The sequence below is a fragment of the Ceratosolen solmsi genome, unplaced genomic scaffold (genome assembly GCF_000503995.2).
Source record: "Ceratosolen solmsi marchali unplaced genomic scaffold, CerSol_1.0 scaffold27, whole genome shotgun sequence".
NCBI classification, from domain to species: domain Eukaryota; kingdom Metazoa; phylum Arthropoda; class Insecta; order Hymenoptera; family Agaonidae; genus Ceratosolen; species Ceratosolen solmsi.
Window position 1 is genome coordinate 1,344,372 of NW_011948426.1, and position 27,958 is coordinate 1,372,329.

General features: G+C 39.5%; 2 protein-coding genes across 2 annotated transcripts in view; one reads left to right on the plus strand and one right to left on the minus strand.

Annotated features, from left to right (window-relative positions):
• Positions 1-22,750, plus strand: part of LOC105363301 (zinc finger protein Xfin) — a 36,749-nt gene extending 13,999 nt beyond the window's left edge. The window contains exons 2-16 of the mRNA XM_011500969.1: positions 7,082-7,213; positions 9,128-9,347; positions 10,270-10,669; positions 11,219-11,487; positions 12,349-12,570; positions 13,078-13,397; positions 14,299-14,558; positions 14,676-15,129; positions 15,220-15,640; positions 16,269-16,746; positions 17,030-17,543; positions 19,055-21,077; positions 21,678-21,694; positions 21,746-22,153; positions 22,469-22,750. Coding sequence (XP_011499271.1) covers positions 7,082-7,213; positions 9,128-9,347; positions 10,270-10,669; positions 11,219-11,487; positions 12,349-12,570; positions 13,078-13,397; positions 14,299-14,558; positions 14,676-15,129; positions 15,220-15,640; positions 16,269-16,746; positions 17,030-17,543; positions 19,055-21,077; positions 21,678-21,694; positions 21,746-22,153; positions 22,469-22,750 — 6,420 coding nt within the window. The remainder of the gene's footprint in view (positions 1-7,081; positions 7,214-9,127; positions 9,348-10,269; positions 10,670-11,218; positions 11,488-12,348; positions 12,571-13,077; positions 13,398-14,298; positions 14,559-14,675; positions 15,130-15,219; positions 15,641-16,268; positions 16,747-17,029; positions 17,544-19,054; positions 21,078-21,677; positions 21,695-21,745; positions 22,154-22,468) is intronic.
• Positions 22,751-24,326: 1,576 nt separating this feature from the next.
• Positions 24,327-26,448, minus strand: Urod (uroporphyrinogen decarboxylase). The gene is made up of 6 exons (XM_011500690.1): positions 25,929-26,448; positions 25,666-25,824; positions 25,397-25,558; positions 25,152-25,289; positions 24,907-25,080; positions 24,327-24,602 (listed from the first exon to the last, which is right to left on the minus strand). Exons 1-6 carry the CDS (start codon positions 26,223-26,225, stop codon positions 24,462-24,464), a joined length of 1,071 nt encoding a protein of 356 aa, XP_011498992.1. The 5' UTR covers positions 26,226-26,448; the 3' UTR covers positions 24,327-24,461.
• Between the last annotated feature and the right edge of the window lie 1,510 nt (positions 26,449-27,958).

The following is a 27,958-nucleotide window of genomic DNA, read 5'->3' on the forward strand; positions in this document are numbered from 1 at the left end:
GTGCACGAACGGCGGCGGCGGCGGCGGTGGCGGCGACGACGACGACGACGGCGACAGCGACAGCGACAGCGACAGCGACAGCGACAGCGACAGCAGCAGCAACGTCGACGACGTAGTTGCCCGAAGAAGCAGCCAAGTGGCGAGGAGGAGAGCGACGTTGTTCTTTGCGTCTCTCCTTGCCCCTCCGCGCCTCCACCGTTACTCGCTCACTACGTTTCTCTCACTCTCACAAACCTCCGCCTCCTCGTGGCATAAGAGCAGCAGCGACACCGACGACGATGACGACGTGAGCGACGCCGAGGATGGAATGCCGCCCGAGATCCGAGCTTGCTTCTCTGTCTTTTCCCTCCCTCTCTCAATCGCACTCGCTCTCTCCCTCGTCTACCCTCTCCCTCCGCCCCTCCCTGTACCCCTTCCACGGTCATTCTCTTATTCTCTCTGTCTTTAGCGTTCCCAGGCCTTTCAGCTCGAGCTTTCCTTATCGTCCTTCTCGGCATTTTCCCCGGCGCCGTGCTTGCACGCCTCGCTGATAGCGCGATTCGTTCGGTTAACTTGCAGATTCTCGAATGTCTTAGGTGCAGTGTAGTTTTCTCGTAGCCGCGCAAATTGCTTTTTTGCACAGTTTTCACACTAACGTTCCATAGTCTTCGCCTGCGATCTACTTTATCGACCTTACTCTTTTCTTTCTCTCTCTCGATTCTCTCTCTTTTCACTTGCCTTTTTGACGGTTGTTTAGTTAATTCGCAAAACTGTTTTTGCTAAGTTATGTTACCGGAAGGCTTGGTAACGTAATGCGCGAATGCTCGTTTCGTAACGATGCTCGACACGGTCTGAATTTTTTGAAAGTATTCAGAAAAAAATAAGCGGTTTATACATGGGGAGGGGGGGCTTGTCGAGATCTTACAACATCGGCGAATTTAACAATTTTTAACGGACTCTTAATCGATATGCATTAACAGTTTTTAGGATCGCAAGCACAGGGGTTTTTTTTTTTTTTTTTTTTTTAATGATTCGTTTGCTATTGGTATTGTAGATCGTGCCAAATTTCGTCATTATTAGGGCCTTAAATATTGTTTATGGCTTTTTTCCCTTTTTTTCTTTCGTTCTTTCTTTTTTTCTTTTAACAATTTACTTGCATGTGCATATTTAATTAGTTCGTGCTATATATAATTTTCAAAGTATCTTATTTAAGACATTATTTACAAATCCGATAACAATTTTTTAGTAGTTTTATCTTATTAAGATTTATTTTATTATTTATTATTAATTATAAAGTTCAACGCTCAAATTTGAATACGAGGGATCGGTACGTTTATTTAATCTTGTGTGCGTGCGTGCGTGCGTGCGTGCGTGCGTGCGTGCGTGCGTGCGTGCGGAGTGCGCATCAGTGCGCGCGCGCGTGTGCTAGCACGTACAAATAATAATAATTAAATATATTTATCGAAGCAGTGATTTTACCGAGTCTAATTATAATTTATCTCCATCATAAATTTTTTGTTGTCTTGTAGAAAAATATTATGACGCTATGAATAATATGTGAATTATTCTTTCACTATTTTTCGATTCGAGAATGACATAAATTGAAATTCTTTTTTTTCCATCATCGGTTAACCATTTAGTGGATTGTTATAAAGTCCGATAATACATTATTATCCTTGTCTACAATCTTGCTCATTACGTCCTAGAATGAAAGAAAGTTGTTACTGTTGCAAACTTACAGTTACGTAATTATCACGAAAATCAACCTTCACTTGGTGTATTTAATTTTAGTAAACTACCAAGAGCTTATAACAGCACATGTCCATTTTGTTTAATCTATAGTAATAATATAGATTACAAATAGCTTGAAATTGTTTTATATATACATATATTCATGTGCATATGTTTTTGACCTTAAAGGACACGTAACACTAAGAAGTAAACGTAATTTATTTATTATTAAAAGAAATTAGATAAGCCTATCCTATTGAAATATTTTTTTTATTTTTTGTTTTTTGTTTTTTGTTTTTTGTTATTTGTTATTATAAGAACGGTAAGGGACTGGCTTTATGCTATTGTATTGGGATATTTATGAATCAGTATAATTTTTCATAATACTTCACAACGTCTAACGCGGCGAACTATCAAATATCAGAATATTTCTTCAGAAAATGACACCGTTTCTCTATAAGTATTTTCTTTTATCGGCGCCTAAGGGATGAATACATTTGATAATTCTATCGAAAAAGTGATAGTAATTTAGCCACCAATATGGTAATAAAAAAAAAAGAAGGCATGATTAGTATTTTCACTCGTACCTCAATACCTTCCTTAGCGGTTTTTTGAATTATCATCAGCCCAGCGCGAGGTGTACGTTTCGTATCCATATTTGTTGGTACGAAGTTAATTGTGATTTTTGAATTACAAATACACGATAAGTTCACAACATCAAGAATTCGTTCATTATGGCACAAGCGTTACGTCGTCGTCTTGTAGCCTCAAATTAATCATTTTATACATCGACTTGTAATTTGTAACACCTCGTCCTTCCTTGACCTACAATTAGTTCTCCTAAATTAGCATTACTTATGCGCCGATGATTATTATATGTCAGATTTACAATAGTTACGCAATGGGATGTCATAATATATCGTACCAACGCATGTTATGATTAATAAAAGCTCGATTCAGCGTTAAATTCCCATTTTTTACCAGCGTCAAGTAAAAAGCGATATTAGTAAGAGGCTTCAGAAAGCTCATTATCCCCTGTCGAAAGAGCGTAAAAGCAGAAATACTACCGAGGCAAGATGGTTCTTTGATTCGTTGACTCGGCCTTGCCGGTTGTAAGGGACATTTATCAAGGAAATGGCCAATCGAGGATTTACAATCATTAATGAATGATGTTCGGGGAGGATTGGCGCGCGTGCCGGTAAGTCAGAGAACGACCGCAGCAGCGACGGTTGAAGCTTCGAGAGCAGAGAGAGAGAGAAGGAGGCGGACTCGGCTTACGGCGACGACGTCGGCGACGACGGCCACTCGCGTTTATCTGACTTGCTCAACTCCTCGATTCGCTTGACCTCGACTCGCCTCGGCACGGCACGGCGCAGCGCGCGACAAGAACAGGAAATTCTCGCTGTCCCGGGCGCGGAGGAGAGGCGGCGAGCCGAGGGCCTTCGCATCGCCCCCCTCCCCCTCTCCCACCACCCCGCCGCTCCACTCCTTCCTACGAGGAAAAAAGAGCTTCGTCGTCGTCGGCGCTCGCTCTCCCTCGCACGCGCGGCGTTCCAGTTTCACTGGCGCTTGACATACGGAACCTCGTCTCCGAGGGCTACCGATGCTTCGCGAATTTTGGACTCGCGCGCATTCCGTCCAAGTGAATTAGACCTCGTAACAATAGGAGCCGTCCTCGAATAAAGAATCTCCCGTTGCCGTTCCCGTTGCTATTCGATTCGTGGACGACGTTAGGCCGAGACCACGAAAATAGCGGCCGCGGATTAAATTAACTTTAAATTTAAAGTTTTTTTTTTAACTTTTTTAAAGAGCATTTAAATTTTGCTGGCGAGCCTGGGGATGTGCGAGGATATGGATGCGACAGAAGGGGGAGAGGATTCCGGGCGCTGGTCGGTTCGGTGAGTTAACACGAGGCGCATCTCGTGTAGCGCCTCGGAGCCGCGGTGATGCTGCCGAAAAATGCCGAACCGCCGCAGGAAATAAAAAGAGTCGACAGAGTCCGCACGCTCGAGGGGCGGCGCGAGGGAGGCGTGCGGCGGCGGCGGGGGGGGGCGAAGAGAGAAGGGGGATGTGACGCGACCGGGGAGGGAAGGAACTGCTCCGGTGCTGCGAAGGCTGTCCGGTCGACCCGAGGCCCGAGCTCTCGCTCGATACGCCCCGCGATCCCCTCCACCTCGGCGTGCACCCGGTTCTGGGCGCACCTGGCGACCGGGGCCGCAGCCGGCGCCGCTCACTCGGGCTTACGCAACGGGGATGATGACGACGCCCGGAGGAACGCCTCGCTGCGGCAAAAATGCGCTCCAGCCGGCTTGGACTCTTCCGTCCGTGCGACGCCCTGATGTGGCAGAGCACGGGGTGCCTCGTGTTTCGTTCGTTTTCTCTCTCTCTCTCTCTCTCTCTCTCTCTCTCTCTCTCTCACTCACTCACTCACTCGCTCGCTCTCTCTGTCTGTCTGTCTGTCTCTCTCGCTGGCTCGCTGGCTCGCTGATCTCGCTTCTATCGCTCGTGTCGCCTCTCTGCGGATTCGACTTTAGGACTCTTTTTAATCACGGCGCGCAATACTCGCGTTTCTCTTTACTCCGAGAACTGCGCTTGTAAACGCGACTCAACAACTCTCCCGACTGATAAGTAAGTCTGCTGGAAATTGAGTTGTTGCTGCGGACGGACGATTAGACAATTTTGTACGTGCGTAACCGTTGCCGCGGATTTATTGGTCCGTGGCTCGTCAAGAGCTTGGCATTTTAGCGAGATAACAAATTATTACTCCCATTATTTTTTACTTTATTTTTCATGCTTACGGTGACTATAAGTTTAATCGATAAGGAAGTGGATAATAGCCTTGGAAAGCAGGCCATCCGCAATCCTTCTTTACGATATTGATTATATCTATGGTGGTGGTTATTAGGAAGTCCCGAACAATAAAATGGAATTTGCCGAGAAGAGCCCGCTATGACGATTGTATTTGCATTGTCCGAGGGCAAATGATTTTCAAAATCAATAATAGTATACCAATTGCGATAAAAGTCAAATTTTATGGCTTTTTACTGAAATGTCAATGGTTATCGGATGCATAACTGTGCAACTTGGATTAGTCGTAAATCGAAATTACAGTGTTTTTCGGCTTACGAGAGCCGAAGTATATTTATTATACGAGTTTGCTGTATTCATGGCTAAAGCTGCCTTACTAATACAATTTAATGAACGAGAGTCGGTCCTGTACATCTTCGATTAATTTGCCTCTACTTTTTTAAGATTAACTTTTCGAATTAACGTCTATGTTTAACAACTACACCGTCTTTGTTACAATTACAGCGCTATATAAACGCCGCGCGCGCCGATCGATTATTCATACGGAAGCCATAGAACTATTTATAATATTTTGTAGATCTTATAAATCAATAGTCATTAGTTTTGAACATCGAAGGCTGAGATTGGCTGGCCAGGCTCGTATTAATGGTACTCGCAAGTCGATAATAAGCACCTAGTCGAGCAGTCTCCCTCTTTTCTCCCTTATAGCTTAAAAAAAAAACTATGAACAAAAACCATTAAATAATATAAAAAAAAAAAAAAAACAAACAAACAAACAAACAAACAAACAAACAAAGAAGAAGAAAGAAAAAAAGGACCTTAAATCGCGTCCTTCGATATTGGGAACTCGCGCACCCAGCCCATTTGAAATTGTGTCCCCATTCCGCCGAGGATAATATGGTCCGTCGAACGAACGTCCGCCGGCAATATCGAAGGAAATAAATAAGAGTGAACGCGCCGTCGAACAAAGCTCGCAAGTTCCATCATAAACCTTAGCGATCGCAAAGGCAGTTGGCAATAATTACGAATTCGAGGGAAGAGGAAGAGTCGCGAGCAGCTGCCACGACAGCTACACTACGAAAGGAAAGTAAAAAGCTCGTCCTCATCCTCGCGCGTACGTGAACAAATGCAATGGCCGCGCGCACCTTGACCCATATGCACACACCTCGTTAAACGGTATACGCCGAGGGCAGGCGTTTACTTTCTCCGATTGGACGTCGCCGTCGTTGCCCCCGTCGCTCTCCTTAGATCAATGGGCGCGAGATCCCTCGCGCGTAGTACTACCGATCGCACGCGCGCGCACGTGATCGCTACTTTATTTATGGCCGCGTTCCATTCTACGTGTCTACTACCAGTCGCGAGTCACTCCATCCGAGACTTTCAGAACATTGGCAATTAATTGCCGTACGTGTGTCGCGGGTGTAGCGAGACCAATGATTTCCACAAGATTCTCGTGGGGTCTCCTTGTGAGATTTTCTATGTACTTGTCATGTTCGAGCGGCTACATCGTTTGCCATTCGAGGCCGATGATTATGAGAAACTCATTAAATACTCTTGTCGTTAAATGCAGCGACAATTGTAAATGGTCGTTTCTGTTGCGCAGCTCGAGGGATGCACGAGTTTAACGTGCGCAATCGTGCGATTGTTAGCATAATTATGAAATTTCTGCACTCCTCTCCATACTTGACTCGGTACTTTTCTCGTCATGGCCGCATAGACTGAAAACTAGACTACGCTTATTATGCTAATCGTACGTACGATACGCAAAATGCGAAACGCATCTTCTCCCGTAGAGTGAAGAAATTAATTTTAGCGTGGGATCGGGCCAAGAGTCTTTTTGGCCCGAATATTGGCCAACGGAAGTAAAAAAAGAATTATTATCGCGTACGGAGGCCGAACAATTTTATCTTTGGTTTAGTATCCTGTTGAAGCAGTTTGAACGACGGTGGAGTACGTGGCGGGAGGTGTGTGTGTGTGTGTGTGTGTGTGTGTGTGTGTGTGACGAATTATGGTACAACAAGACATTTATAAAAACGAGAAGAATATAAAAATTTCGCGGTTACCTTTGTAGAGACAGACGCATTTAAGAATTTTTTTTTTTTTTTTTTTTTTTTTTTTTATGGCAAATTAAGAATTGAAGAGAACTGTTTAAAAAAAATGCACGATCGACCATGTTTGGCTTCGAGAATTATGTCTACCGATTAAAGTGCACCTTTACCATTATTTCGTATTACCGGAGACGTATGCCGAATAAGTAATCTTTGCGATTATGAGGGTGCGCTGTGCTGTGTGACTGTGTACGTGCGCGCGCGTGTGCATGTAATGTTGAGGTTTTCGATTTCTCAAAATCACAAAAGCAAATAAATTCAACAGCCTGCCGCTGTGAATTTTTATATACGTCATATAAGTGACACTCGAGCTCTTTGGGCCACAATGTTAGTAATCCTGTTTTTTTTTTGTTTTTTTGTTTTGGTGCCTAGCACGCGCGCAGTGCTACCATATATATTTTTTATGTTTTGTTATCCACGTTATTTATTTGCGTGAATTTCATTTTCTTTTACAGATAGCTGAAGATGACAGATTGCCGAAATGCCTTTGCTATAGATGCATGTACAATTTGGAGAACTTCTATGACTTTAGAACGGCTTGCGTCAATGCGGTCGCTCTACTGGAAAGATGCTTACCACCGGAAGAGGTCAGCTACGGAATTAGTTTTGTAATTATAATGGTCGAATATAAAAAGCTCGATGGATAGAAGTATATATGAAATTTTACGGTAGCTCGGTAACCAGTAAACACTGTTATTCCCCAAAGTCAGTTGGCTATATGATAAATATGAGTAATGAACAAACGTTATGTCAATTGATTGATAATGAAATGCATTTCACAATATATTATTTTCAGTCTTGTTTATCGATTCGGTTATCAACATTATAAAAATCATATTTGTTAAAAACAAACCCCGCATGTTTCACTAACATTTACGCCTTTGGACAATTTCACTTTATGCCCAAGCTTTAAAAAAAAAATAATAAAAATAAAAAAAGAGAAAGAAAAAAATCAATATGTCATTGCAGCTCGCTGATGCTTATGAAAAGGAAAACAAAATTTCATTCGAATTTCTCTAGTGAAGAAAATATTGCAAATTTCCTACACAATGTAAAATATCAACGACCTCTAATTAATATGACATATCGTACGAATTTATGGCGAACACACTACATTTGACAAAATAGAGTATTTAATAATGACTACTCAGCCATTGACGCATGAAGACATTTTTATTTTTTCTATTGTTATTATTGTTTTTCATTGTATTTATCATAAAAAGTGACTGTGTAAGAGATCGTAAAACAATTAAATATAAATATCATAAAGTTGAATAAATGATTGGATTGAATCGGATGGGTTGGGTTGAATAACGATTATTATTATGGGACCAGTTTTTGATTCGAGCATATGAGAAATAAATATAATTATCGTACTTGAAAACTGTATTATATAATTTGCCGCTCCGACAAAACTTGTTATTCCAATTTGAATACTTATAATTAATTATATTACATTTTTCACGCATTTTTTTTTTTTTTTAAATTACGATTGTTATCGTCCATAGTATAACGTAATATCAATATTTTGATATTTATACAAAATTTATATAATGTTTTTGTTTTTCTGTAAATACAGTATATACGGATAACAATTAATTTAATCATTGGAAACGTTAGTTTTCTGTCTATCGATTATAAAAATGTCGCACGACTCTTCATATGTTTCGAAAATATAATATCATAAATTGTTTCATTATTCTTGATTATGAAATTTTATTATTATTGCAATTAATTTTTTTTTTTTTTTTTTTTGTTGTTGTCTTTTTTTTCCTTTAAGTTTCCTTTAAGTCTTGTTACAGTTTCGTATAAATTCATTAAATTAACACTGTATTTATTTGATAAAATTAATTCAAGAAGGAATACCTAACCACACATAGAGTCCAGAATAATGCAAAATGTTAAGATTATTGAAATTCCTTTTGTTTTCGTGTATCGTATACGATTTTATAATTTCCCGTCCTTCTAGAAATATCTATTCGCGATAAAATTGTTCATTCGTATCGATATCTTCGTCCCTTTCTTTACCTATATTCAGCTCATGATTGTGTTTTGAGCGACGATGACAGGAAAACCATGCGAATTCCGAACCTTAAAATAATTGATCGCAGGTTTATTTGCCGCAGTAGTATCGAGCCGAACGCCATTTTAATATCTATTACGAGAATTGAGATTTAATGAAGTGATTGTGGCTGGTATATAATTATTCGTTTAAATGGACAGATAAAAAGTAATTTGTCAAGCTTATTCGAGCCTGGTGTAATAAAAAAAAAAGAGAAAAAGAAAAAAAAAAGAGAGGTAGGTACGATGTTTACGCACGGGCACACGTGCACGGAAAAATAGATGGATAGAGTAATTGATAAGAATGATAAGGGGCGGATTAGAGTAATAGATGGGTGATGGTAGGGGGTGGGGAACGCGGTGGGGGCAACGGTAGTAGTTTTTAAAATATTAAGAATAAACTGCGAAGTGTCGGAGGGTGAAGATGATAATTTTTGCAGGCGAAGACGGCCATCAAGCAGGAGGGTGACGATGTTGAGCCGTATTCCGAGTTGCGTATGGAGCTGTTAAAGGATAAGGAGAATATGCCGATGCTCATCCCCGAGGCGTCCGTCGTTAATCCTAATGCAGCCCTTGGTACCCCACCGCGACTTCTCTCTGACGGGGAACACGAGCACGATATGGATGATCTAACCCAGGAGCACGACATGGGTGACGGACGTGAGTGTGCCTCATCATGGCTTTACGACCCGTTAACGTTTTAACTATTGCCTTGCAGTTGTATTTTTTCGTTTACCTATATTTAGCGATTGATTAAGGCGCTCGTTTACTGGCACTTTTTTTCTCTCTTCATTTCTTTATCCTTCAACCAAACGTTTATATTCCCAATTATTGGCTTGACACGCCAGTTAGTGGCACGGTTTTCTTCAAGATTACATGATGACACTAAGAGGGTGGCATGACACCTCAGTTTAATTTCATATTTATCGAATTGGATAATACGTACTTTTAATTGTTCGTTTACGTGATATAACAATGTCATTATTAGTGTGGAGCACCTACAATAAATTCAATTACGATAATTAAACATCAATGATAAGTTCGAATTTGGAAAAAGCGTGAAATTTGGAAGCACGCGATATATTGTATATCAGCACGACCAATAAATATTAACATACTTAATGGGTTATGCAATATTCCGAGCACCATACTTTTTTTCGGCAATAATTCAAGTGAATTAATTAACAGTTGTCGATTACACGATAATTCGGCCAAAATTCGCTGATAAATTAATACCCAATTTAAGTTTTATTATTCCATATAATTTTTAATCAGCCCTATTTTAATTTCATTACACAATCACGTTCAATGTTTGCGCATTTTCTTATTTGAGTTTTACGCAGCCAAATATACGAGCTATTTTTTTTTTTTTTTTTTTTTTTTTTTTTTTTTTTTTAAATCATATTTCCAATAAATAAAGTTCTTAAGACTCCACTTTACGAGATACGAGATGCAAAATGTACAAAAGTTCATCATCCCCGGGTCTCTTAAACCACTGCTATGAAATTGCCAACCCCAGTTGGCGTCGGTCGGCCAAGTCGAAGGAGGAAAAAGCATGATCAACCAAGCGTTTTGTTCTCAGTAGGACTGGACGACCAGGACGACCATAAGTCGGACGAGTACGAAATGGACATGGAGACAAATCCAAGCGACTTCCTCGAGATGAGCGCAATGGTACCGGAGGAGGAGCACGTACTGCCCCAGGGCGGCCAAGTTCTCGGGCATCAGCAGGACACGGGCGTCTTCCAGCATCGCAACGAGCAGCACGAGGTCTACGTCTGCTCACTTTGCAATAAGGCCTTCAGCTCGAAGGGCCACCTGTCGCTCCACGCCCGGATTCACGTCGGCGCGGGCGACGTCATCGGCGAAAAGGTCATCACCGACGACCACACATCCTACAAGAGGCCGTACCAGTGCGACCTATGTAACAAGTCCTACTCAACGGCCAAGCATCGCTGGGGACACGTGTCGACGACGCATCGGTAAGGGGGAGCGACAGCCAGCCGCGCATTCCCGGCTTCGTCGGTAATGCAGAGCGCGCGCTGCGAGGACGATCTTTGTCCGGATTTCTCGGGACACGAGGAGTATGCCAACTTTCGCGTCTCTCGCATTGAAATCTAGCTGACTTTCGATTTGTCATCACGCGCGGGGCTTTTAATTTTGGAACTCGCGGGGGGCGAGCGGCCCCCACCTCTCTTTAACTCTATAACCCCCTGTGCGGGATCTTTAGCGTAGTAGTGGAGCGCATTCGACGGGTAAACAACACACGGAGCTAGAATTGCCCAATCGCATAGAAATGCTAGTAGGTCGCTTTATAATTTCGAGGAGTAATGGGAGATGATTTAACGATATTGGTGTTGTGATACGAACGAACAAGCAATAAACATAACCCCATATTGATTTAATTTGGGTGTGAGAGGCGTGAATGAGCAGCTCGTGTTATTTATAATGGTGGAAGTTGGATCGGCATCCCACGGATCTGCGTTTCTGTTGCGTCCCATGGAAATCCCATGTATGTATATTTATTTCAGAGGCCATCCCGCGGTGACTTGTGGCTACTGCTCGCGCATCTACTCGACACGCACGAACCTCGAGGAGCACATAAAGTCGCGACACGCGGGTCTGCCCCCGCCCCCGGAAATGCCAGTTCCTTATATTCAGCCGGACTCGCGGCACCAGTGCAAAACCTGCCCCAAGATGTACACCAACATCACGGACCTTAATAAGCACAGCCGAGTCTGCCTGGGCGAGCAGCAGCGCAGGGAAATGGCCAATAATAGCACCAACTCCCAGAACTTCGGTAAGAAATATACGAGGTGTAAGTATGATATTATTTTCTGTATTATTGAGCAGCGATTATTGTAACTAGAGGAGGCAATAGATATAGTGCTTCTTCGGCGACGAAATTTGCCGAATTTGCAATTCTTTCGTCGCGCCTAGGCATTGGGAATGTTTGGCAATTCTCGAATAAAAAAAAAAGTATCGTCGACGTTTAATATTAATGGTTTTTTTATTTATTTATTTATTTATTTATTTATTTTTTTTCAAATAGAAATTACGCTTTGCAATGCTCATTGATCGTGAAAACATGTCGACGATAAAGCTTCACATTATATATAATTATTACAAATTTAAAAAAAACTAATGTCATTGGCAATAATCGCGTAATTAAATAAATTTCATCCGCGTCGTTGCCCAAGGAAGATGACTTTATCGTTGTTTTTGTATATTAATTGCATTCATCGTTACACGATATTCAGTAGTTTTGCATTGAAATAATAGCTCGATCGCGATAATATCGGTTATTCGTATTCAATATTATTGAAATTTTTCAAATTTCGATGACAACAACGTCTTTTCGTTTTTACGAACATTTTTCTATTGATGGCATTCTCACTAGTTATTCTCTCACCTTATTTATAGAATTTTCTTTCTAATGCTTTGAAAATGATAGAATATTTGATAAAAGTCACGATGCTTAGATATACGCTGAATTTTATCCAATCTATTCAATCATTTCTCTAATCAAAACAATTAAATTAAAATTTGTAAACGAAGCATATCTTCTTGCTTTAGTTACAATAAGTTAGAATTTAAAAAAAAAAAAAAAGATATATATATGTACAGCAAACGAAATATATGTATTTTGTTTTAATTGCAGCAAAACTTAAAAATGCATTGGAGCCAAATTCAGATTTATCCAGTATTGATTCAGACTATGAGAACAAAGATTACAAAAGTGCCGAAGCAAAGCTCGCAAAGAATCCTCAATTGACTATTCTTAAGCAAGCTCTTATTAAGGGTGAAAGCGTAAAAAAGGAATACGAGGAAAGGCAGAAAATGTTGAGCAAAGCAAAAAAACAAGCCAATGCGTTCAATAAAGGTAAATCATGACTCTTATAATCCTTAAAAATTTTCGAGTTACTTTAAATTAATAGTATTAATAATTGTCTTCTATCCACCTTGTCGTCAATGTATTAATGATATCTTTAACCGTATTTTTTTAAATGTTTGCTATTTGTCATGTTACAAATATATTATCTAAACGATGCGCGTTGTTCTTTACGACGAGGGTCTTATTAACAAATAAAAATTCAATATCTCGAGGAATGTGTGCTGTCGTTTTTTATGACATTTACATTGCATTGTCTCTATTATTTCTCAATTCTTTCTCAATTCAATCTTTTAAATTTTACATTTTATCGAGAGGCTTTCATTTCGATTAATTTTTCTTTACTTTAAAAGGCATCCTCATACAAATGAATATTTATTAATTTAACGCATACGATATTCAAAATATTTTAGCGTAAAATTTATATGCTTAATGATTAATATGCTTGATAATTCATTATGGAAAACGCATATAGAATAAATAATAATATATCTACAGATGGGAGTAATTCAGATGGAAAGAGATGGTATTGCGAAGTGTGCCCCCTGAACTTTGCGATTGCCGATGATCTGAGACAACACGAGAAGACTCACGATGCCGACAAGCCTTATATATGCATTTTGTGCGAGAAAGACTTTGTCTTAAAGTCGTCATTGAGCAGGCATATACTGTCCTCCCACGGTGTGGATCCGACGCCACTGATCGAGAGTGATAAGTGCTTGAAAAAGTCAATGCTAGATCCAAATGCACAGCCACTCGTGATAAAAGAGGAACAAAACATTACCAAAGAAAATTCCACATCGCCATTTTCACCAGATGTAAGTTATTATATTAAGATAAGCAGTAGCTGTTTAAGAGTGAAAATTGAGTAGTCGAGCGGCAAATTCATCGGCAATGCCCAGGGAAAAGTGCATTTGCGTTAAAACGAATGAAAATCTTTTAATATTCATTCGTAATTTTATCAACGTGTATCGTCCCTATGTTTATGCAAGATGCAAAAGATCGGTTTTCGTGATATCCGAATATTCCCCGAGTATTCGGATGAGTAATGACAATTAGAATGCAAATATTTTAGAAAATTATTATCAGTGTCGTTAACGTGACTCGTTACTCGTCACTCGTCACGGCAAACAAGATCTATTACATATTCTATTACATATACTTATGTCAACGTGTCATCGTATCCGTGATCAACCGATTAACTCCAGTTGGCAACTAAATTTCATGGAGTTTTGCTTTTCTCACGAGAACGGGCAGCACGAGGCCGCTACATCGAGCTTGGATGATACTTTTCTTAAAGCGCCACTCAGGAATATTATTCGTTCTTCACTCTATTACCACTCTATGGATATGCATTTCGATACTTTTCCTCGAATAACTCAAATTTCATAAGCTCGCTTAACGATTGTTATTATTACGGTAATGAAGAGTGGAAGAATAATCTCGTGTGACAATAGAGCCATTGTTTAATTTTCATAAATTAATTATACCAGTTTTCGAGGAGTTTGTACTACAATTTAATTTAATTTAATTTAAGGCTGCATAGGAAGTCGGCTTTTTCCCTTTGCCTTTAATTTTTTAATAAAATTCACCTCTTATGTTTTGTTTTTTATTTTTAATGAAAATTAATTTTTTCTTTTCTTTTCGTTCGTTTTTTTTTCTCCTCTATTTCTAATCTATTTAAAATCACTAAATATTTAAAATCGCTGCTGTTTGCAGAATATGGAGAACGACGATGACGAGCCAGAAAATGGGAACGACAATATGCTCGAAATAGAGACGGTCTTTGTCTGCGAAATATGTACGCGAGACTTTAATGATCGAGCGTCTCTTTGGCTGCACATTCGAGCAACTCACAAAGAATACGCGGCATTCGCCTGCGGAGTTTGTCTAAAGATTTGCTCCGACAATGCACAATTATTAAATCATGTCAATATGTATCATGGAGGTTCGAAACTCTTAATGTCCGAACAAAGAAGGTACGCCAGCATTATTATGTACAATTGACGATGCTCTAACCGAGGTCTTAATGACCAGGCCAATAAACATATATAATAGCGATAATAATAGAGCACTCCCTTGCATGGCTATTACAGGTACAGTTGCACGATATGTGGAAGACAGCATGACTCGCGTAAAAAGCTCATAACGCATGTGTCCATTCACAATGTGGATCCGGGATATGATCCCGCGAGCTTTGTACAACTAAATACCAATTACTACAACGAGAACGTCAACAGCAACGAAGGAAATGATCTTATTATGGATTGTGACGACGAGAGCGAAAAGGTGGACTGTTACATTTGCTACAAATCATTCCCAAACGAGGACCACCTCATACGTCATCAACGAAATGCTCACAAATCCGAGCAGATGATTCAGATGGGTGAGTTTGGTGGTAACGGTGCGGCTGCCGGACAGAACGGTACCGGCAATCGCGCCCAGTACCACCTATTCTTCGTTTGCGAGCTTTGCGGAAGCTCGCACCCCAGCAAATGGGAGCGCTGGCTCCACGTCAGCAGCATGCACAGCAACGAGCCGTCCATCAAAGTACGTCAAAGCAAAACCTTATCACCAACGTTATCCTCGTTAATCCCTAGCCACGAGCTCTCTATTATAAACGTTTATCGCTGCTTACAGTGCGAGCGCGACGACTGCGCCAAGATCTTCGCGACGAAGACTCTACGGAACGAGCACGCGCAGCATCACCAGCTTCAGGGCAGTTCGCCCAATACCTGCGAAATATGTGGCAAACTCTGGGGCAGTCGCGTCGACTACTGGAAGCACGTGATGGGCGTGCACTCGGACACGGTGCCCCTCATATGCGGTGTCTGTCTCAAGGTCTTCCCTGACGTGCTGCAGCTCAGCCAGCACGTCAAGATCAAACACTGGCCCCTTACGAACGGTGACTTCAGCTGCGACATTTGCGGCAGGCCCTACTCGAACAAAAGCAAGATGTCGAGGCACAGGAAGATCCACGGTCTCGATGGAGAGGCCTACAATCCGGCCGCGACCAACAGCAGTCTCATTATCAATGACGCGTCGATGAACGATATATCCGGTCAGTATTTATTTTATTTTAAGACCACGATTTTTCAACTACACCGTTTTGCACTTTAAGAAGTAACATAATCACAATATAATTTAACGTAATAAAGCAAAGCACGAGCGCGAGGTCTACAATGCATATTGAAAATCTGTTGAGGTCAATTTCAAATTCAAACGTCTTCGTTCTTACAAAACGGCAATGCCAACGAATTAGGCTGTTTATAAATTTAAGTGTTATACACTGGATTTACATTATTCCACATTCAAATTAAGTCTTTTATAACGTTGCGACTACCATAAATACAGTATATTCAAAGATGCAAAATTCCAAATTTACCAATATACTTCAATCAATTTTTTAAACTGAATCGTTGCGTGCTTACTTAATTCCTAAGAAAGAAGATTTTAACGAATAATTTTAATAAAAAATAACTTTTGTTATTGATGTTGTTATAATCATCATCATCATCATCATCATCATCATCATCATCATCATCATCAAATGTTGTTTTATGAAAAATATATCAAGCCATAGTTTTCAATAAACAAATCGTGCACTTAATAATATAATTGATAATGAAGTCTAGGGTGTCAATAGTGAAATAATTATTAATTCAAACACGTTTTTAAAATCAAATTAGACACTTACGAGAATTCAGGGCTACCGGTACCGCTGCAACTCGATAACGGGCTTCCGCAGCCCGTGGAGCCGGCCTCGATCGATCTTAGCTGCGAAATGTGCGGCGACCTCAAATTCCCCTGCCTGGAGGATCTCTGCAACCATCGACGCATGGCCCACAGCCTCTTCCCTTGCGATCTTTGCAACAAGTGCTACGGGCGCACCTCACATCTCTGGAAGCACGTGAACCGCGTGCATAAAGGCCACGAGGACGTCACCTGTCGCTTCTGCCTCAAGACCAGCGCCTCTAAGGATCACCTCGCGGCTCACATTGCCAAGATACACCGATACGAGCCCGAGCTCAAAAGCGAAATAAGGGACGCCATGAGCTACAAGAGTAGCAGCTATAATGCAGCTGCGGCCGCAGCAGCCGCAGCCGCCGCTGCCGAGGACGATGTGCTGCACTTCTGCGAAAAATGCAACAAATCCTTTCATAAGAGGTAGGCTGGACGATGGTCTGATGATTATTTAAGCTAGTTAAAGCTCGAGCTGCGATTACCCAAGTGTAAATCATCCAGAATTTAACGTATTTAGGAGTAATCCAGCTTACCCGTTCTCATATTCATTTATTATCATTTGAATTTTTATCGATCGCGTTTTTGAAAATTTCAATCGTAGTATTAACAGTTGCTTCCTACGAGTTTTTACTTCTTTAATCGTAGTCGTAGTAAAATCGCGCGATTAAAATAAAGAGCGGAATTAATGAATGAGAAAAATGTACAGGTACCTGCTGCGTCGCCATATGAAAGGTTGCCAAAACTACCGGAAGGATCCGGGGGCCCTGCTGACGCGCTGCCGCGCCTGCGAGCGTATATTCAAGGATCGCGCGAGCTTGCAGAAGCACATCGAGAACCATCACAGCTCGTACGAGTGCCACTTGTGCAAGGAGACGATAACGTCCAAGCTGGGGATAATGACGCACAATCGCGTGCACCATATGCTCCATCCGGACCTCACGTGCGAGCTTGAGAACTGTCGCAAGCTCTTTAGGACTAAGGAGGACCTGGAGTCCCATCGTAAGGATCACAAGCACCATGGCAGTCCGAATGTCTGTGACTTTTGCGGTGACACCGTGGAAAATAAGCTCAAGCTTAAAATGCACATACTGAGCTTGCATAGGAACGAGATTGGCGTATCCTGCGGCGTTTGTCTCATACCTATGAAAGATCCCAAGGATCTGAAAAAACACGTGGAGGATGTCCATGAGAGCGTACTGCTGAAACCGAATACCTGTCAGGTAAGTTTTTTTTTTTTTTTTTTTAATGACAAAAGGGCGATTTGTTGATGTTGCATAGCCATTATTGATCAGGTTAAAAACAAAAAAATGTTAAGCGTATTGTAGCAAACTTGAAATACATAAATATTTAAAGAGTATATTTATATTTATGTAGATTGTAAAAGATTCAACTGTTTGATTATTAATTACAGTGATGGGATAGAAAATATGAGAAATGAAACGATGAAAGTTCATGATCTTATAATAGAGAAGCTATACATTTATTGCTTGTATCTTCGTCTACTTGTAATAGTATAATTTTTATTTAATTATTTAGAAAATACTTTAATGGCATTAAAAATGGATTATTAATATTATTTAATTAAAAAAAAAAAAAAAAAAAGCACTTAACCAAATAGATCGTATTTTTAATAAATAAAATTATAAGATTATAATTGAAATATCAATAAAGATTATATTCTATTGAAACGATTAAAATAGTAAATGTAGATGTATGGCGTATTGCAATGATATCGTAATATTTATCGTATAAATATGTTGTAACAAATAATGGATATTTTGTAGTGTAAAATATCGAGACTTGAAATGAATTCCAGAAAAGCAATAATATTGCATAGACACGGAATTATTATTGAAATATTTATAGGACCTTGAGAGAAATATTATAAGCATCTTTCTGCCCTATTTCCATTCGTTGTGAGTAATAAACACGAAGATACTTGATCTCTACAATTCATATTTTTGTATATCCTACCAAATGGCACGAATCTTTATTTGATTGTGTAACACATAAAACACGATTAAAACTTTAGCTCTTCGTTTATTTACGAATAATTGAATTTTACCGAATGCCTTCGGATAATGAAATGCTGACTTGGTATTAGCTTATAATTCGTATTTATGCATTCGTATTTATGGAATTAATTACATTCATCAAATTAGCATCACTATTTTCATTTTATCGATTCTTGGTAAAAATCAGAGAATCGATAATCATAACTGATTCTAACGATATTAACATTAATCAATCATTTAGTATTATAAGCGAAAGATACTTAATAATGATATTTTAATTTAATAAAGATAAACTCGATTGAAAGTTTTATTAAGATATAAACATTTTCGTTTTGGGTCTAAAGTCTTCCTTGCCAATTACCAATAATGCATAATAAATAATAAATATCTCCTTGACAGTACGAAATTAAAATTATTCGTTAATTAATGATGCATTATGAAGCTCGTAACACTCCTTAATCAAATTCACAATATTTAATTTGAGCTATTGTGTGAAATTTCTGAAAATATATTATGAATATACGATATCAAAATAGTCCAATCGTCTCGAATAAAAATTAAGTTAACAGATCACGAATTCCGATGGTTCATATTTCGTACTTTCGTTGAACTTATTAAATGTAAAAAACTAAATATTGCAGTTGAGTAAACCCGCATTAATTAAAAGGTTGGCTTGGGTGGACATGCAAAATTACAAAGTGTAAATGTACTTGCAGGTGTGCGGTAAGCAGTATGCCTCGAAATGGAAGGCATTCGACCATACGAAGAAGTGCCACGGCAAGGTATTCCGCACCTGTAAACAGTGTCTCGCTGTTTTCACCTCCGACGAGGACCTGCGCTATCACTACGAGCACATACATAACATTCCGAAGGATCAGCTGGACGCGTTCCAGTATAGGCTGGAGGTGGCCGGCAGCAAAATGGACGACTACGACCTCGGACCCCTCGAGGTCGTTGTCAAGGAGGAGCCTGAAGAGCTGGACTTTGACATGGAGCCCTTTGACGAGGACAACTGCAACTCCAACGACTCCAAGAGGCGACGCTCCCTCGGCGACACCTATGACTGCGAGATCTGCCCAGAGATATTCCTCAACCACGAGCTTCTCTCTTCTCACTACCGCAATGTCCACAACACCGACCCCACGCGAATGTTTAAGAAAATGCGACTCGAGCCCGCTGCCAAGACCAAAAAGAAGACTCGCGACCGCGAGAACTACGAGTGCAAGAATTGCCAAAAGCAGTTCTGCACCAAGACGCTGTACCTCGGTCACATAAGTGTGTGCACTCGCAGATCAACGTCGATCCTCGAGGCCCACCTTAAGAACAATAATCAGGTGAAGCGCGAGGATCCCGAACCGGTCCTCTGCGAAACGAATCTCAACATCCCCGACTTCAATCTCTTCGAGGACATAAACATGCAGCTGTCGGGTCAGAAGCCAGTGCCGAGCCTCATGCCCCTCGGTCACTCCTCGTCCAAGTCGTCCAAGTATTCGAGGAAGGATTCGCGTAAGGTTTACGACGAGTCGACCAACACCGAGTGCACTTGCGAGGTCTGCGGCAAGCAGTGGCCCGCCAAGAAACATCTCTGGCAGCATCTCATCAGATTCCACAGGGCCGAGGCGGCAGTCACCTGCGGCGTTTGCCTCAAGCTCTGCGCCACCTACGAGGACCTCGCGGAGCATCTACGCTGCGCTCACCCTGCCATCCTCTCCACCGCGGGCAACAATTTTACCTGCAAGATATGTGGCCGCTATCACAACGCCAGAAGCAAGCTTCTCCTTCACATGAGCATTCACATTAACTGCGCGGCCAACTCCATGTGCCAGCGCTGCAACAGGAGCTTCGAGAACGACGAGAAACTAAAGGAGCACATTGGCGTCTGTCTCGGGGCGCAGAGCGAGGACCACGGTCCCGATAAGCCTATGAAGGACGAGGGCGAGGAGAAGGGAAGTCTTATCGGTGACGAGGACGAGCCCGAGGATAATGAGTACGAGTCCGAGGATGAGGTGGATGAGGAGGACGAGGATGAGGAGAATGAGGATAACGAGAACTCTGAGAACGCCGACAGCAGTTCCGACAAGTCCAACGACTCGGATAGTAATAGCAGTAGTAACAGTAACAGCTCCAGCGATGACGATGATGATAGCGACGATGACGATAGCAGTAATAGCAAAGACTCGGATAGCGTACAGCAACAGCAGCAACAGCAGCAACAGCAGCAGCAGCAGCAACAGCAGCAGCAGCAGCAGCAGCACGATGGGAAGCCTGAAGTCGAAGAGAATGAGACGATGAGCATCGGGGATGATGATGACGAAGAGGAGGTCGAGAGTCCCGACGACAAGACTAGGTACGAGGCCATGTCCGAGTCCGAGGACGATGAGAGCTATGACAAGAAGAAACACGAGTCCGTGCTTGCCAGTTATTCGGACGACGAGGGTCCCCCGGCACTTAGCCAGATAATGCCTCTAGTAGTAACGTCGCAGTGCAGCAATGAGCGCCAGATGAACGACAGACAGGATGAGTTGAGCGCTCGACGTCGTGCTCTTGGCAATTCCTTAAGTCGTAAGAAGAATAAGAGCGAGGAAAGCGAGGAGGACAGTAGCGATGTGGAGGAGATTGAAGAAGAGAAAGAAGTCGAAGTCTCGGAAGAAGAGGAAGAGGAAGAGGTGCAGCAGGCCGAGATCGTTGATCCCAACAGCGCCTTTCACGCAGACAATAACTCAAGGAGCAGTAATGAAGGTGATTTCATTCAGCTATTATACACTACGAAGTTGCAATATAACTTTAGGTATATTTCAGTTTTTATTATCGGTTTACGGTAAAGGTGTAGCTATGGTTTTTTTTCTTCTTTTTTTTTTAAATTTTTTTTTCTTTTAATTTATATTGACAAATTTGGTTTCTGTTTTGCAATGGAGATTTTTTAATGCAATTGCAAATAATGAGCAATGAAAATGAAATGCTGAGGATGAAGGTTGTGATTCAGGGCCCTGAGCATGCGACACATTTTTAACGACACATTTTCATGCTGTTCTTTTTTACAATTTTTTCATTTTTTAATTTTTTAATTTTTTAATTTTTTCATTTTTAAATTTTATTAGACGTAAGATAAGAATGAAAAAACAAATACAAGCATTGATGATAGTAGCAAAGAGAGACATTTGAATTGTTGTCGTGATTCAAGTTCAAGTGTTTTTCACGCTTTATATACAGAAACTGTAGTTAAAATGTATTAAACTATATTATTAACCCTATAATCAAAGTATTAAAAATGATATTGCTTAGCCATGTGAAACGAGTAGTAGTTATTTGGTGAAATTCAAATGTGGTAATTACTTACAGGGGAGGAGGAAGAGGAGGAGGAGGAAGAGGAGGAGGGGGAGGAGGAGGAGGAGGAACAGGAACAGGAGGAAGCAGAAGAGCAAGAGGTAGAGGGACAGGAGGAAGAGCAAGAGCAAGTCGAAGAGGGCGAGGAGCAGGAAGACCATATGGAACACGAGGTCGAAGAAGAGGAGGAAGAAGGGGCGGTGGAGGAGGAGGAGGAGGAGCAGGAGCAGGAGCAGGAGCAGGAAGAAGGTGTGGAGCATGGTATGAACGAGGAGGAGGTGCTCGAGGTTGACGAAAATGACATGCACAATCTTAATGGCACCGTCCTTATGCTCGCTAACGACGCCGATGGCAATCAGATTCTCATCGAACGCAATATGGCCGATCTTGAGAACGACGACTCGGTCCATGATATGGCCCAATACGTGTTCCAGGATGGCACGGGTTTTGCCCTTGAGGATTATGAGGCAATCGTTGAGAGCCAAGGAGACGAGGAGGAGGAGGAGGAGGAGGAGGAGGAGGAGGAGGTGATGGAAGATCGGCAACACCACGGTTTCGAGGTGCAAATCGATAATGCGCAAGGCGATGATGAGGACCTCGATGAGCAGGTAGTAGACGATGAGGAGGAAGAGGAGGAGCACGAGGAGCACGAGGAGCACGAGGAGCAGGAGGGTCAGGAGGAGGAGGAGGAGGAGGAGGAGGAGGAGATGGATGAGGAGGAGGAGGAGGAGGAGGAAGTTGAAGAAGGGCAGGAGGTGGAGGAGGAGGAAGAAGAACGGGAAGAGGAGGAAGAGGAAGAGGAGGAGGAGGAGGAGGAGGAGGAGGTGGAAGATCGGCAACACCACGGTTTCGAGGTGCAAATCGATAATGCGCAAGGCGATGATGAGGACCTCGATGAGCAGGTAGTAGACGATGAGGAGGAAGAGGAGGAGCACGAGGAGCACGAGGAGCACGAGGAGCAGGAGGGTCAGGAGGAGGAGGAGGAGGAGGAGGAGGTGATGGAAGATCGGCAACACCACGGTTTCGAGGTGCAAATCGATAATGCCAGTGTAAGCAAATTTCACGTTCTGCGAAAGAGGCTAAAGTGACGGTGAACTTTCGTAAAAGAGACAGAGACCGAGTGTGAGTGTGAGAGAACATTGCAAGAGATATAATATTTATTTTTTACTTTTGGCTGTATTTACTGTGTTCTTCGTTTGTGTATGGAAAGAGCAAGTGTTCGTCGTTGGTATTGAAAAAATTGTTAATCGATCGTTTAACCATTCGAAATGTTAATACTTGATATTAGATGTCGTTCAAGTTTATAGAATTAATATGAGAAAAGAAAAAAGAGTAACTATATATAGTTGCAGTTCATTGGAAAATGTTTATTAGCTTTGACTTACGATTAGATTGATTTACTTTAAAATTATAATTATTTTGATATGAAATAGAGATGAGGTAGTAAGGAGTGCTATTGTTTAAACTCTTTTTTTTTTTTTTTTTTTTTTTTTTTTTTAAAAACCTTTTAACGTTTCGTCGATAGATTATTCAATACCAACATTTGATAAGCATAGTTTTGTTCTATTCGTGCTACTTCATGCTGGAAAATAAAATACAATCCGTGAATGAAGTGTTACTTGAATATTATTTTCGGTCTCGAAGGTCACGCGTCTAATGTAAGACGCTTCTCAAGGTTTAAAATGTTTTTTCTTCACGGTAAATTTAAGAGATCGTCGATAAAAATGAAAAATACGACTTTCGGATGGGGGAATTTTTTAAAAGAAAAACATTTTTCTCCGAAAATGTTGTTTGTTATTATTGTTGTATTCATTCCACGATTCCTAAGATCTCTCTTTCGATTCGACCTAAGCGTTAACGCTTCTTGTTTATCAAACCTTGGAAAAAAAAAAAGCGATCGACGTTTGTATCTTTATATTGTATTCCTTGCACGTTTTAGTGTTTTTTTTTTTTTTCGTTTTCTCTTTTTTTTCCTCGTTTTCTATAATTTATACATTGATTATTGATTGCGCAAAAGAGAGAAGCTTTGGAAATAATTCGTGCTGTTCGTAGATAAGCTTTACGAATTAATAATAAAGAGAGAATGTGTCACATTGTACGATGATATAAAAGAGAATTGGCTTGTAAATAATGTAGCATAATACCTATTTACCACTTAGATATATATGTTATAAACTGAAGAAAACTCTCGAAAGTATAAATTGAGGGACAAACTGTATCGAAACAGCTGTACGATTGTGAGAAATTACAAATGGCGCGTGTGGAGCGTTTATCGTTTCCAATCTTTCTATTAATGGCGATTCAAATGACGCGTATGACTTTAAGGAACCTTAGTGTATACATATTGTGATAAGCCACTCGCAAAGCCATGTATAAAGGATTATATTAGCGTTTTAAGTGAAAAGGAACCAGGCTACGATTTTCGAAATGAGACGGAATTTATTCGCGTAACACAAATTAGATATTAGATCGTGAAAATAAAGTATTTTAAGCGTACGATTTAAAATAGTCTATAAATTTCCCATCGAGATGATATATAGTTTGACAATGCCGAGGCTACAGTTGTTATATCGAGGAAAAAAAAAAAAAAAAAAAAAAATTTAAGAAAAAAAAAAACAAATAAATGCCCAACACAATTTGCATTTTTCTTTTGTTTTAAATTTACTTAATATACCTTCTACTTTTCACATATTGTTTTTAACAATTGTTTTTTTTTTTTAATATAAAACCATTTGACATTTCTCAAAACGTCGTATTAAGTCGAGTACAGAGTAAAAACAATATCACAGCACAGCTCTGTTATACAGAATGGATGCCTTCGATGAATGCTTCGACTGAGGGAATTGGTGCATCCGGTAATACTCCATGACCTAGGTTAGCGATGTAGCGACCTTTCCCGAATTCACGCACCATGTTTTCAGCTCTCTGACGTACTTTCTCCTGTAATTAATAAATTATTTTATTATTTAATTAATAAAATAAATTTTTAAAAAAAAAAAATACATCAAGTTGTTGTTCGCCTTTATTTTATAATGATCGATAAGCTATAGCTGGATTGTGAAAGTATTTGAGTCTGTGACTCGATATTTTAACGAAGCTTAATGTGAGCTTATGCGAGTGCTCGAGTGCTAATGAGGTACTTTCCTTGAATTTAATGAAATTTATTATACTTCAGTCTATACGTTGCTCAATTATTAAAGTCATAATTTTGTTATATATTGATGAATGGAGTCTTAATGTTTACCGTTGTTGCGTACAAGGCTGTAGGGTCCATATTCCCTTGAAGAGTAATATTCGGTCCTACTCTCTTTCGAGCTTCGATTGGATCGATGGTCCAATCCAAGCCTATTACCTCGTATCCAGCTTCTTTGGCAAATATCTCTATAGAATCAAGATTAGCTCCTTTAGGGAATGCAATCTGGTAACAAATTAACCGCTTGAATGAATTTGGAAATTTCGTCAATAAAAATTATTACATACAAGATTTACCATCGGTACTGCTGGAACATTCAGGATTTCTAGCTTCTCCTTTACTTTATCACGAATTTGTTTGAAATATTTAAGGGAATACTCCTTAAATAATTCGGTATTTAGAAAATCTCCGTGACTCTCAAAAACTTGTAATAACTGTAAGAAATAAAAAATAAAAACATACGGTTTTTAACGTGTATTTAAATACATGTGTACATAATTCAAATGTATGTTTCATTTGTGATAATAGCATCCCTACGGACCTGAGCACCCGCCTTAACTTGCATAACTAGGTAATCCACAATAACATCTGTAATCATTTGCAATAATTTGTGGGATTCTTCTGGATATTTGTAGAGCCAAATTCTGGCTTGTGCCATGGTAGAACTTCCACCACCTTGAATCATGTATCCCATTAAAGTCCACTGATAAATTTGTAATTCAAATTTCAAATATATGAATTTATTCCTCGGATTATTCTACTACTTTATATTTATATAACATGCTTAAGATAGGTTTAAAGAAGACTCACAGGAGCGCCGGTGAAACCAATTAGTGGTACTTTTCCTTGTAAACTATGTCTGGTCAGTGTAATAGCAGCGCCAACGTAACCCAAATCTTTCTCTACGTCGGGTATCCTTAATTTAGAGAGATGCGACGGATCTATCAAAGGTTCAGGTAATACGGGTCCCTTAAAAACAATAAATCAAAATAACAGAAAAAGGGAAAGGGATCGATACTGCAAGATGATTATTTCAACGATACAAATTAAGTGGCATAAGTTATTTTTATTACAATGCCCGGTTTCATTTCAACTACAAGTCCCATGGCCTGCGGAATGACCAGTATATCAGAGAAAATGATGCTGGCATCTAAGGGAAATCTCTTAATTGGCTGGAGCGTTACTTCGCAAGCCAGTGTCGGCGTTTGACAAATACTAAAGAAGTCGTGCTTGGCTCTTAACTCTCTGAACTCTGGTAGATATCTACCAGCTTGTCGCATTATCCACACTGGAACAGTATCGACGGGCTCGCCCCTCGCTGCTCTTAAAATACTATCATTTTGTAAGCGTGGAAAATTCTGTTCGCTCATCCTGTTAGGATATTAAAAATATACGCTTTAGTTATTCATTCGCTTTACATTAATAATAATTATACTCTACTGTGCTTGACAAATAATCTGCTAACACATGCAAAAGCGAGCAAAACTTTGGAAACGAATATTTTGCGTAGAATACTTTAAGAATTCATGAGTATTTATGTAACACTTTCAATCCATTTACATTGTTTAAAAATTTTCTATAATGTATGCTGTACAATGTTTACTTTAGTAGCTTTTATGGACTCTCCTTGTATCAAAACGAGCTTATTATTAAATTATTTACAGTAAATGATAATAAAAATATTATATAACCTTACATACTTTGTTATGATATTAGGAATATAACGCCAATGAAATTTCTCATTCCTTTCTCTCGAGTCTTCTTACGTTATAGAGTCGGATCACAAAATTTTACATATATTCAAAACTTTTGATATTCTTTATCAAAACATTTGTGCATTTGTGCCACCTACGGTCAGTCTATAGAAAATAATGGGATCGTATCGATCAAGTGTCGTGCTTTGTAGGTAAAGTAGTTTACATAAATTACAGCTGCTTGTTGAACAAATAATATACTATCGTTTGGGTATAAACTTATAATAAACTCTAAATTAAATTATAAATAAATATATATATATATATATATATATATATATATACATGCATCTTCAATACTATGTATTCCTTTAAAATATATTATATAAATTATACTTGATAAAAAAAAAAAAAAGAAGAAGAAGAAGGAAAGCATGTACTATTATTACGTGTGTAGTAAGTAGATTAGCAATGGAGGACTATAATATTTTAAATACCGTATATTGTATTATTTTTATCGCTCGTTTGTATCATTATACCATTATACCATCTAATTGATTATTATTACACGATTACGATAAATTAAAATTAAATTAAAGACAAGAGAAAGTATTTTTTTTTTGTAATTCAAGCATTAGTTATTTCGATATAAATCGATAAATGATTTAATAAAATAAGCATATTAGCAAATATTGTTATCATTAGCTTTTCGGATATTTATTTATTTATTTGTTTTTGTTTTTTTGATCGTATATGATTGTGCAAAAAATTTAAAAAATTCTTCACTTTCTCCTCACTGGGTCATTTAATTAACAACAATGTGGACAGGTTAAATTTAATTATCATTTACATAATTACAGACATAATATTATCTTTCGTTAATGTGATGGCGAGTATGTGATTCTAAAAATTATCGTTAATTAAATTTAGTTTACGTATCTGTAGTAAGTGCTCCCCATAACATTACAATATTCTTTCCAATAATTATGCGTTTAAATCGCAATAAAAGTTTAATAAAAATTTTAAATTATAAAATAAAATTCATTAATCATTGATAACAAACAATTGGATACTTATTGAAAAATAGATGCTAGTAAGAGCGATTTGAAGCAGCTCATTAATCTCAAGTTTTGTCCTATTAATGTTGCATAACGATTTTATTATTCCGAGCCTCACACAGGTTCATAAAATAATTGTTAATGCTCATTGGAATTGTATATGATCATTAGATGATAAAAGCGATTAGATTTAGTAAGCTCGTCGATGATTGTAAATTATTACAATATTAATGAAATAACCATGAATAATGTAATGCTGAAAAAAAAAATCTGTAATAAATAAGCATTGATATTAGAAAATAAATATTATATTAATCGGAATGGATTGATTTGCTTAACGATGGGTAGATT

Bases quoted from the DNA above. Each gene is read 5' to 3' on its own strand.
- Urod (XM_011500690.1), bottom strand. From the start codon at position 26,225: ATGAGCGAACAGAATTTTCCACGCTTACAAAATGATAGTATTTTAAGA. The intron at 25,081-25,151 runs GTAAATCTTGTA...ATTTGTTACCAG, and splicing joins ATGTTCCAGCAGTACCGATG to ATTGCATTCCCTAAAGGAGC. The intron at 24,603-24,906 runs GTAAACATTAAG...TATTAATTACAG, and splicing joins CAGCCTTGTACGCAACAACG to GAGAAAGTACGTCAGAGAGC.